Source organism: Bison bison, unplaced genomic scaffold (assembly GCF_000754665.1).
Source record: "Bison bison bison isolate TAMUID 2011002044 unplaced genomic scaffold, Bison_UMD1.0 scf7180017864284, whole genome shotgun sequence".
In the NCBI taxonomy this organism is placed as follows: Eukaryota; Metazoa; Chordata; class Mammalia; order Artiodactyla; family Bovidae; genus Bison; species Bison bison.
This window is the reverse complement of record NW_011494856.1, coordinates 523296-535316: the sequence shown is the minus strand read 5'-3', so window position 1 is coordinate 535316 and position 12021 is coordinate 523296. Positions and strand designations below refer to the sequence as shown.

General features: G+C 36.4%; 1 protein-coding gene across 4 annotated transcripts in view; it reads right to left on the bottom strand.

The window, feature by feature from the left end:
• NUP98 (nucleoporin 98kDa) overlaps positions 1-12021 on the bottom strand; it is an 87398-nt gene that overhangs the window by 13782 nt on the left and 61595 nt on the right. For all 4 annotated transcript variants that reach the window (XM_010849451.1, XM_010849454.1, XM_010849453.1 and 1 more), the window contains exons 19-25: positions 11788-11965; positions 10842-11006; positions 6000-6182; positions 5133-5289; positions 3354-3783; positions 2522-2751; positions 925-1191 (exon numbers count right to left, since the gene is read on the bottom strand). In XM_010849451.1, coding sequence (XP_010847753.1) covers positions 925-1191; positions 2522-2751; positions 3354-3783; positions 5133-5289; positions 6000-6182; positions 10842-11006; positions 11788-11965 — 1610 coding nt within the window. The remainder of the gene's footprint in view (positions 1-924; positions 1192-2521; positions 2752-3353; positions 3784-5132; positions 5290-5999; positions 6183-10841; positions 11007-11787; positions 11966-12021) is intronic.

Sequence of the window (12021 nt, the reverse complement as noted above, 5' to 3'; positions counted from 1 at the left end):
TGGAGAAGGAAATGGCAACCCACTCCAGTGTTCTTGCCTGGAGAATCCCAGGGATAGGGGAGCCTGGTTGGCTGCTGTCTATAGGGTCGCACAGAGTCAAACACAACTGAAGCGACTTAGCAGCAGGAGCAGCAGCATGTCATCCTTTAATCCTATCAAGATTTTTATCTAGACACTTAGTAACTACTTGCTGAATGCCTCTCACTAATGAATGTGGAACTAAAAATACATACACATATATATATGAGAAGTCCAAAAATTAAACTTCAATATGTTTATTTGAATGAAATAAGTGAATCAGTGCAAAACATATATGTTTAAGAAGTTCAGTAGGGGGACCTAAATGTCAAAAGAAATCTGCTAACATGGCACATTTTATGTATGAAAGAAATTAAGAAGTATTTGACTATAATATCTATATAACATTTGTGATGTATTACATGAAAAAAAATGAAAAAAATGTATATATATAAAAAACAGGATACTATCTTTTAAAATAATACATGCATTGTTGCTCTGTATGCACATATTTGTATATACTTTATATATATTACAAAGTAAACATTTTAAATACAAACTGCACATTGAAATGTTTGCAGTGAATAGTAGTAAAGGATTTAGGTGATTTTGGTTTACTGCTCTGTGCTTATCTGCATTTTCTACTTTTACTGCAAATGCATGTGTGGCATATAAAATTAAAATAACTTTAATTAAAATTTAAGATTTAAGGTTATAAAAGGAAAACCAGAAGGCACAGTCCCTACCTATTTTGGAGAAACCAGAAATCTTGCTGCGAAGTTTATGCTTAATATTCAGGTTAGAAGATAAGGGCAAACCCACAATTAAGAAAAGGGCAAACCCACAATTAAGGGTAGGGACAGTGAATAGGAAGTAGGCAGAAGTGCAAAGGACTGTATGTCCTACCTGACTGCTGGGCCAGGGAGCAGGCCTCACTGATCCTCTTGCCTGTGAGGTAGCTGAAGACAGCCTCCATAGGGTTGTCTTTTCGGGTCAAGGAGACTTCTTCCTCAATTTGAGGTGAGGCAGTACTGGACAGCCAGCGAGAAAAAGCTCTCCTTCGCTCCAGAATCTGAATGTATTCACTGGGCTCATCCAGCTGGCTATCAAGCTCCTTTAGGTGGCCCCACAGAGCTTCGCATAATGTCCACGTTAGGCTCCAGTGCTTCACAACTAAGAAACGGACAGGAAAACAATGCGATGACACAAAGTCATACAGTAACTACAGAGAGGGGATCACTTTAACTGTGGCATTAAAAATTACATCAGTTAATGAATACCCCCAACAATGACTCGAGTTGCTTTCTCTGTCTGCATCTCACTCAGCTGTGTCTTACAAGCTCCAGAGGTGTGTGGTGTAACTGCCTGCTTACTCCATGTTTCCATGGCACTTACAAATGTAACTCTACGCTCCTTTAAACAGACTCCTCTAGCCTAATTATGGCTAATATAGTCTCAAATGATAAAGAAAAATCCTCTGATTTGATCAAATTTTGTTCACAAATGCTTTATTAAGAAAATAGATAGTGCTCTAAGAACTTGTGAAGGATTATTCTCTGCTACAGCCTAACAATTTAGTGAGTTTAAATGATACTGTTCAATGTCCTTAAGAGCAAACCAACTCTATCTACACAATATAACTACGATAGCTACCATTCATTTTACAGATGAGGAAACTGAGGTATGGAACTTTAAGTGACTTGCTCAAAATTACAGGCCAAGATGTAACAGAGCCAGGATTCAAATTCAAGTAATCAGAGTCCAGTTCTTAGTCACTATGCTATACTGCCCATGGTGAGGGAGAACAAAAAGGGAGCACTGTTTACCACTTTATGCTATTCACCAAATACGCACTGGGATGACAACTCACATATTTGAAGAGATGAGACGACTGAAGCAAACACAAAGAAATGAACATAAGCAAGTTCCAAAATGTGTGGTATAGAACATTCTAAAATAGTGCCCATTTTGCAATAAAAGTGATATGAACTGATGTGTGAAACATGTAATTTTTCTACATGTTAAACTTTTCTAATTTTCCTTGAAATTAAGTGCCCAAATTAGAAAAGCCCTTAATCAAAGTATGGGTTCAGAAAAACACGGTCACAATCGTTATAGAAAGGTAATAGTGAGAGAGGACAGGAAGAGAAGTCATAATCAACAAAGTTGGTGGGAAGAACAAGTGGGACTTGAATTAGACATGGAAGAATGAGTAGGACTTAGGTAGGAACTCTGTTCTCTGGGTGGGGTAAGAGATCTAATTTCATAAATTCACGAGAGGAACTGGCTACAGTTCCTCTGAACAGTGGTGTAAAAGTGATGATAAAAAATGATAGGATTTCTCCCTGTTTGAGATTCTGTTCATCACAACTCAACTACAGATTAAGTCCAAGCTCAGGCATCCATCCACTACACTGGCATGAGGAAATACATCCTGCTATGAACGTATGCTGCTACTCCTGTTCCTGGGACATCAAAGGTTAGAAGCACAGTCCATACTCACTTTGTGGTTCCAATAAATCTCTCGATGCTTCCTTAATCCAATCTGCATAGTCATGAATGACAGCAACTCCCGGATTGGGGACAATAAGAGGACACAGCTCATCCACGTGAACAGTGCTATGTTTTAATTTAAGCTCCAGAGATGTCTGGTATAATTGCAGGTCTTTGTCCAGCTTCTTTTGCCTCAAACTAAGTTTTTCCAAATGAACTTTGAATGGAGACTCAGTTAGGCTACAAGGGCAAATTAACAAATAAGACAGAAAATAAAGACAGGTGGTAGAATGTTCCTACAATAAAATCTTTCTTTTTATCTAATTACAAAATTGGATACAAACATTCTGTGATTTTTAAAAAATTCTGTTTCCTAATATCAAACTATAAAGGATTATCCATCGTTTATACATTTACCTTATTAGGTCAAAGATACACAGAAGGTGCTTTATTGAGAATATACCTTATATATGAAGAAATTACAAATATCTTAAGTGAGAAAATGGAAAAATGACTAATGCAATAAAAAGGATGAAAACTCAAGGAATGCTATAGCAATTAGCTTTGGGTCTGTTATCTTTTCTAACTGAAGTTTAACCATTAGGTAAGAATTAATATACTCTTCATACCTTGATGATACAAATGGAGTTATTAATGGCAAGTTATTAAATAGTTATCATTAGGTAAGTATTACATAATTTTTAATTATGCCAATAAAACTGTGCTAAGGATATATCTAGAAAATCACAAAGTGGAGCCCTGACCTTGTGTCTCCTGGTGATGAAAAGCTTTTGTTCACCTACCACATTGCCTTTCTCAGAAAACAAGGAAATGTGACTCACGATTTAACAGCTACTGGATTAGGCAGGAATCCATATTCCATACAGTCAGCAATCTGATGATTTTCCAGTTCCAGAGAACCACTCAGCTGTTCTCCACTATTAGCAAGCGTCCAGTTGGGGCCCCAACCAACCCGAAATGATCGTCCCATAAATAGGGCCATGTCCATCAGGAGCTTCCCCTTTCCATAGGTGACAGACTTTTTAAGAGGGACTAGGCCTGGTTGTCTGCGGGTACCCACTGTTTTCAACTGAAACTCAGGGGCTGGGCTGGGCACCGTAAACACAGAAGTCAAGGGTGGAGGAACAGACCAAGGGGATGTGGGCGGTATATTCATCAACGATGATGTTCTGGGAGTACGACATTCTTGTAAAGAGGCACTTGGTGAAAGGAAAGTCCCACTTGTAAATTTTGATTGTAGTAACCCACTTACTAAAATAAGGAGGAAAAAAAGACTATTAGAAAATACAGCCTATTGATTCTTAAACAATCACAACCAGCAAGGCTGAAATTATAGTTTTATTAAACTATCAATAATTAAATCAGATATAGATGACTAAGAGCAGGTTATATCAGACTGCAGAAATAACTTTCACATGGGAAATCAAGGCAGGAATTCTATTGATGATGTCAACAACAATAACAACACTATTGCTATTATTTAAAAAATCTATCTAGCACTTATCTGAAGTAGACTCTATATAATCCATTTGTATACACTGTTTCATTTCATCCTTCAATAACTTTAAATAACATTGCAGTCCTCATTTTATAGATGAGAAAACTAGGCTCAGTTAAATGACTTGTCCAAATCTACAAAGCTACCAAGTGGCAGTACTGACAGATAAACCCAGGTAAATCTGACACCAATGTTCATGCCCTTATCAAAATGCAAATGTTTCCTCTTTAGTCAATATAAAAAGTTGATAAGATCAAAACTCAAAATTCCTACCACTTCCAGTGCTCAATGCCAGAATTAAGAAACCAAACCCACTGAGATATCTTGTAATTGCATATATGCCTTTCAGAAGGATAGTTTTTGTTACTTTTGCCTGTTTTTCAGTTTTATCTACTTCCTGTTTAAAGCAAGGAATCGTTGATTGAAGTATAAGATTTTCGTGTAGTGTTCATTATGGAAAAGCTTATAAATGTTTAACTGATGCTTCATTAAAGCATTTTTTAAAGGAAAGTTAATAAGAGTACTCAAAAGAATTGAAAAATAAACAGTTTTTAAGGTAACATAAACAAATCCCTTCCTGGTAGGTCCTCTGGCTTTCAAAATGTTTTGAAATTATACCTACTTAACTCTTTTATTGATATCAATACTCTAGCTCCAATCCCACATAATTATAAGTCCACTAGAAGAGATAAGAAAAGCTTTAAAATAAAACAGGAAATTGCTTTCCTGGAAATTTGGCAAATTTCAGGGGAGAGCAGAAATCTGAAAAGTTTCATACATGATAGGAAGCAACATTTGTCCCTAGAAAACAATAAGGATAGTGTTAGAATTGCACAAAAAGTACAGTACAGAACAACTTGTTGATTCTTCTAAGGTCTGATAAAAATTAGGAGAACTGACCTTACTATCTAAGCCACATTCATAAGCAAATAAAAACAAACCCCTAAACAAAACACAAATGTTTTTTTTTCCCATACAACTTTTGCATCTGCACCAGTGATCATAGTTTGGAGTTGTTTGCTACAGAAGTTGACTCAGCTTTGAAGAAATGTGAAAAGCCAGACTTTACAGCTTTCTTGTAAAAGAGCATGTTTTACAGTACCTAATGAACGAGGTTTTGATGAGTGAGTTGCTGAGATGGGGAGCCTGGGAGAACATATTTCTTGAGAAGTATCTGCTTTAGAAGGAAGGTGACTGATGCGCTGATCCAGGACCGTATCTACATCTTCTTCATCAGCAAGCAATGATGCTTTCATGATCTAAAAAAGCAATATCTACAGAATGAATGTGCTCCCCCAAATCCAAAGGCCATAAAAGAAAAACGCAGCTTACAACAACCAATTAAAAAGCTCTGCCTCAGGTCATGTCCAGAGCTAGTACAACATTTGTGTGACTAACTCTGTTATACTGTATGTGCCTGAAGGACAGAAGTTATATAAAACTTCTCTGCTTTGTATATAGTTTCACCAGAGGCTGGCACACAGCAGCAGCTTACATATTTGCTGAATGAATTAATTTTAAAGTTAAATATAAGCCAAAGGCTAAATTCATATAATGACAAGAGGCATAGGCAAGGAGAAATTGAGACAGCTTAAAGAAACTTGTAACTATAATTAAAAAAAAACCCACAAAACACTTCTGTGGAGCACTTTCCAGAGCCTCAAAACCTCTCTGTAAATGAAGTTATTATAGAGAAAAATCAGTGCTCACAGATGTTAAACGCCTTGCCTAAAGTCACACAGTAATAGTTACAAAACTGGGCCTAGAATCTAGGTCTTCTGAATCTCAATATAGCCTTCCTTCCAATGGCAAAATGATGCCTGAACATGGGCCATTTTCCTGTTTTTTTTTCTCATTCCAGTGACTGTTCAATGCCGTTAAGGGACTAATGAAAGAAAAGGCCTGGTATTAAGAAAGGAAGATGAATACTAGTTTAGATTCTTATAATAAGGGTGGGTTAGGACTTCACCTGTAACACATGTGGATTAATTCCCAGTGAAGATGCAATGTGTGTTGAGGCGGACACAGGTTCCTGATCCTCAGGCACGCTCTCTTCTAACATGGAATCCAGAACTGGCTCCTGGGTGATATCTACCATGTCACTGTCCAGTTCCACAACCCTCCCTAACTGCTCCACCTCTGGGCTCTGGCTCTGTAGACAGCAGAAAGATCAGGGAAGGATCATTAAATGACACCAGATAGACATAGAGCTTCTAGACCATATTTACTTTATTCAAAATATGATATAACAACATTAGATTCTGCCCATTCTATTATAATGTGAGGTAATATATTTGCTAGAGTATTGAAGAACAATTTCCCCAAAACTCCTCTATTATTACTTGGGATCCAAATGCAGATTCATGGAATTACCCTTTCATAATATTATGGTCTGGACCCTGGACCTAAGCCAGCACCCATACTGAAAAAATAGTCAACCTCAGACTATGATTATGCCTTACTTGATTTAGTTAGCAACTATAATTTTCTGATTTATACAGAGTTACCATGACCTCACAGTGCCTTGCAGCCAGAAGCCATGGGGAAGACAGAATAAAAGACACAAATACCAAAGTCTCTAGTACCTTTTCATTTTCTTAAAAGCATTTAGAAATAAATTTCTAGTTATCACAAACATAATTTTGGGCCTGGAATTTATTTTTTGGGAGACTAAATCCTAAGGTTAGCTCCACCTGTGCAGTATCACATGGAATAGTGTATCAGATGAAGAATGTGTTTCCCAAAAGAAAAAAACAAAGTACTACTAGGGACAATTTTAATCTGGGAATAGTTCTTTTAGGTTTAAGTATGTTTAAATGTGTCAAGAGTTAGATTTACAATTATTAGGGAGTTTTAAAAATATAGTCATGATTAACAGTCTATGGTTTGAAAAGGTAAACATTCAGAAAGCTGAAACATACTATAAAATTGGCTCAGTGCAAATTCACATTAAATATGTCCTAAACTCACACATGATCTGGTAAAATGTTAACAAATGGCTATGCTAATTTATGAAACATTCTCAAAGCTAAAAGTTGTTCTACCTATTTTTCTTTCATAATATATCATCTGTAGATTACTAACCTTCCACAATTTCTGGTTTGTCTTTCATGAGTGGCCTGTTTCACAGTAGACTTCCAATGGATCCAATTATACAATAAGTGGTTAAAAAAAAGTTTCATGATTTCTTTGAACCAAGAAATGACCATTAGTGTAACTTTTTAAACTTTATTTTCAATGGTATATTATCTATTACTCCCCTGAATTCCTTTAACAAATATCCTTACTAGAAGAATGACTACTGCCATCTATAACTGTAGAAATGTTGAGGTGTTGGATATGTAGTGAATTGTTACTTATGTTGTGAACAATCCCTAAAGACTGCTCTAACAAAACTGGAGGCTAAATGGTTAAAAAACAAAGTGATATATATATATATATATATATATATTTAAACCTATTGGGGAGGCTACAGGCAAGCTACTTTGATGCTTTAAAATTCTAAAAAAAAAAAAAAATTAAAAGCCCTGGTGGTGATCCTACCATTATAATTACAGGAATTGGAAGAACATTCCAATGCCGCCCCTGGTATGTTCATTTTCAACAAATTCACTTTTAAGAAAAGTTGTAACCCTCCCCATCCTTTGTCAAAATGTCAGGATACTCTTTTCTATTGGGCTCCCATAATACCTTGTCTATACCTATTTTATACAATGTATGTTATAATTTCATGTATATACTATTTTGTCCCACCAGATTGTAAACACCTGAAAGCAGATATAGCCTACTATTTTCTATATCTAACACTAACGACATTGCTAAATTCACAACATTTAGTTATTTAATGCAGTGCCTGCCACACAGGAGAAAAGGCTAGTAACTATGAAAGGATAAGGAGCAAGTATAGATGAGAGGAAAGGGAGGAGGAGGAGAATTTCAATTTACTATACTATTCAACAAAGGACTAATGGTAACAAAAAGAGGTGCTCATTTAGAACACTTTTAGAAGCAAACTGGTAGGATTTTATCAAAGTCTGGAGACTGAGGGACTCAAGACTATCTTTAAGAATGCTATTGCAATCAAGGTTTTATTTGCTTCATCCTCATGCACTGACTTCAAAACTAATATCATCTAGTAAGTGGATGGGGGAAGTGAATCACTATTAAACTATGAGGACCTGGTAAACTCCTAGAACCCTCATGTGTGAATTTTATGTATATCTAAGTAATTGCAATAAACTACCCCAAAAGACGTTATTTTCTGAGAAATCTTTGGAGATCAGGTGCTTCTTCAGAGCCAGCCCTAGAAAGAAAAGCAGACTAATAAAAAACTGGTGATACAGAAGAAACTGAGTAAGGTAAGAAGAGTGTGGGGGGTGAGGAGTTGAGAAGCCCATTACAAATACTAAGTAAACAGACAGTATCTGTAAAGTGACTTTCTTTAGATATATGGAAGGTGAGGTTTCAGGACTGAAACCTTTAAAGTTTTTAGAAACTTCCACTCTTCAACAGGCTAAATTTAGATAGCTGCCACTTCATTTCTTTTTTTTAAAGTAAATACAAGATAAAACAGAATTTTCTTCTAAATTCTAATCCTTTTTTTTCCCTTTAAACAGTTTCACCTGCTTTTTTAGGAACAAAGCAGGATTTAAGAATGAACTGCAAAGAGGGGACTGAGGAAATTATATAATAGATGGTAGGATACATGTAATCATTAAACAAAACTATGTATCTTCCTAATGCCTTAGGGAACCGCCCAACCCTTGCCCCAAGTCAGAGAAAAACAGCTAGAACAGACCTAAGCAACACAGTATTACAGAAATCAATCTCTTCAGGGAGCCAGGTGATAGTGTGAAGACAGTCATCTTGTTGCTGGGATGAGAAGACTGCTGTTTCCAGTTTATTCAGATGGCTCAGGTTATTTTCCTCATGCCAAGTAAAATGTAGCTTCTGTTGCTAATAACTTAAAAACTGCGCAGCCACTGGCATTTCTCCTAACATCATGCAGGTCACTAGGCATTAGGACAAAAAAGCTCTCCAGAGCTCCCTGTTTCTCCTCTAACACATTAGCCCAAATATCTAAAAAAGTCTACCCACTTCTCCCTTCTCCATCCAAAAGGAGGACCATCCACTTCCTCAAATGAGACTACCTGAAAAAAACACCTATTCACGATATTCTCTTTGCCCATTTTGATCCTTGCTGCTGCTGCTGCTAAGTCGCTTCAGTCGTATCCGACTCTGTGCGACCCCATACACGGCAGCCAACCGGGCTCCCCCGTCCTTGGGATTTTCCAGGCAAGAGTACTGGAGTGGGGTGCCATTGCCTTCTCCGATTTTGATCCTTACCACCTCCCTTAGTCCTAGAACCTTGTTCTCCTGAAATTTTCTGGTGCTCAGTTTTTAAGACTCTTACCTACTGCAGTGCCATCACAAGATTTTATAGTTATTTACTATTTGTATTCTGGAAATTAAAGAGCCTAAAAATCACTGATGGCCAACACTGTATAAATTTGATCTGTCCACAAGATGAAGCTTTTCTTTTTCAACTGTATCTTTAGGACCCTACATATTACTTTTATTGCGAGAAAAGAAGGTTATCTGATTCTTATCCTAAGAAATACATACACTGTAAGATTAAAAACCATGTTGGAAAGGGAGATTATACAAAGCATATGATTCAGACAAAATGAATGTAGGTAACTGGAAAATTGAGTTCATTTACAGCTTTTTAGTTCGGAAGAGATGTATTCTAAATAGAGGGATATTCTAAATGCTATAATTATAAACATAAAAGTCAACATATTTCCCATTTCCCACTGATATCATATTCTCCCCCTCCCCAATACACGCAAACATGAACACATACACAAAAATCTCAAGAAAGTTGCCTCCCAAGAAATTATTTAATCAATCATAAAAATCGCACATTTCAGCAGCCGTTAAGAATTGTAGCATGGAAAATTTCAAAGATCCTGCTTTTAGCAGCTGAGAGGTAGAGGATGCATTACAAAGAAATTTTGTATCAAATTCTCTTCTTTGAAGGAATATGGCAGCAGAGAAAAAAAAATGTTATAACTTGATTGAATAATAAACAACATCCAAATGAAAGTAAAACTCTTTTATGAGTCAGCAAAGACACTACCTGATATTTAAATTACAAACCTTTCCTTACAAGGACAAAAGGTTTATACTGGCTTAACAATACCAAAAGAGTATGATACAATTGCAATAAATAAAGCAACCCCTACTCTCCCCAAGCCAAGTAATTCACTTATATTATAAAGCTTATGTATTTTCATAAAGATTATGTATTGTTAAAATACAAATATTAAGAGATTACCTGAAGTATAAGCAAACAACTTGAGAAAAATGGAGTTAAAAATCCTTGCAGAAAGCTAATTGAACTTTTAAAAAACCATGGAGGTAACAAGATTAAACTGCACTGCACATTAGGTAGTCAACAAAAGTAGGATTTACTTTGCATTAACCCACACAAGCAAAATACTATCTTAAGTTGATCACTGAGCACAGAATTCAGCAAGTCCAAATGAAAAGAGAGGGAGGTGTTTAAGAATGACAATCGGTAGAAGGAATGATCCAAACAGCAAGAGAATTCTTTAAATCTCTGAAGTAAACATCAGATGCCAGTACCACCTCATGCCCTCCCCCTTGTACTTCTCTTAACGTGACTGCCAATACATTTGTACTCTTCAAAGTTCGAGCGGTCATAGAACAGCTTTGTACTAGCTGAATGACTTGCTTTCAACTTCTGTATCATGGACTCCATTCAAATTCATTGTCCCGTCTCTACCTGGGGTGGAGGTGCTGGTTTGCCATTAAGAGCCATCTGGAATGGGGTGGCCTGGCCTGCAGGAGGTAAAGGGGCAGTCTTCAACTTCTTTGTACTAGTTTTGGATGGCCGTTCCTCCTCCTCTTCATCAGAATCCTGAAGACCATACTTAGAAAAATGAGAGACCTAAGGAGGAGAAGAATCCAACAAAATCAATTTCAAAACTGTTATATTCAGAAAGGCGGTAATCTTGCAGAATTAGCTTTAAAAAAATAATAACGGAGAGGGAGATCAAAGTATTTAAAGCACAGTGAAATGTCACCTAACCACATTTTATTGTTTCTCTAAGATTTAGATGGTGTTTGGTAGGTGTTAATTGCTCATATAATCAACTTTACATTAATGCAGAAAAAAATATCCAAAAGAGCCATTACTATTTTTACATATATATACCACTGCCCAGTTGTTCTCAACCTACACAAAGGCCTTCAACAAGCTAAATAATCCAACTGGTCTAGAAGAGAAAGAATCCACTGGACTAAAAGCAAGGAATGGACCAAGTCAACCTCTACACCCCAGAAATCTTTAAAAGAACAATTATTTGGGAAGAACTGATTTATCAAGAGACAAAAATTTTGCCTGATATCCCCAAATTAGAAAAACCACACCAAAGAAGTGCATCTAAGTGGTCATAAGATAGGATGTAGAATTTGAATCATGTGCTCATGAAGTTTATAATAGCTCCGTATTGCTCTGGGGTTTAATGTGATGTCTAATTTGAAGTAAATTACAGTGTATCTTTACATCAATCTTTAAATCTTTTTCCTACTCTGTAAAAGCAATTTAAGAAAAGATTTCTTCTAACCCTAACTTTTTTGTCAGTTTATCAGAACTATGTAACTTATATACTATACAGCGTTTATAATTTCTAACTATAGTTTATGAGAACAAGGTTGAGCAACTATACCTTAAACACCCAAGAACCCGTTTCAGGACGGTACTCTTTGAACTGAGCTCCCTGTTTCCTTGAAACTGCTTCCAATCTTCCCTCGTAGTTGATATCAGCAAGTCGATCGGGGCTCTTTATTAAACAACGAGATGTTTTATCTGTTGGCCAAACTCCATCCAATGTAACCTCAGCCTTTCTGTAATGTACAATCAAGTAAAATGTAAATGTTTCATATTTATGACCAGAAAGCCA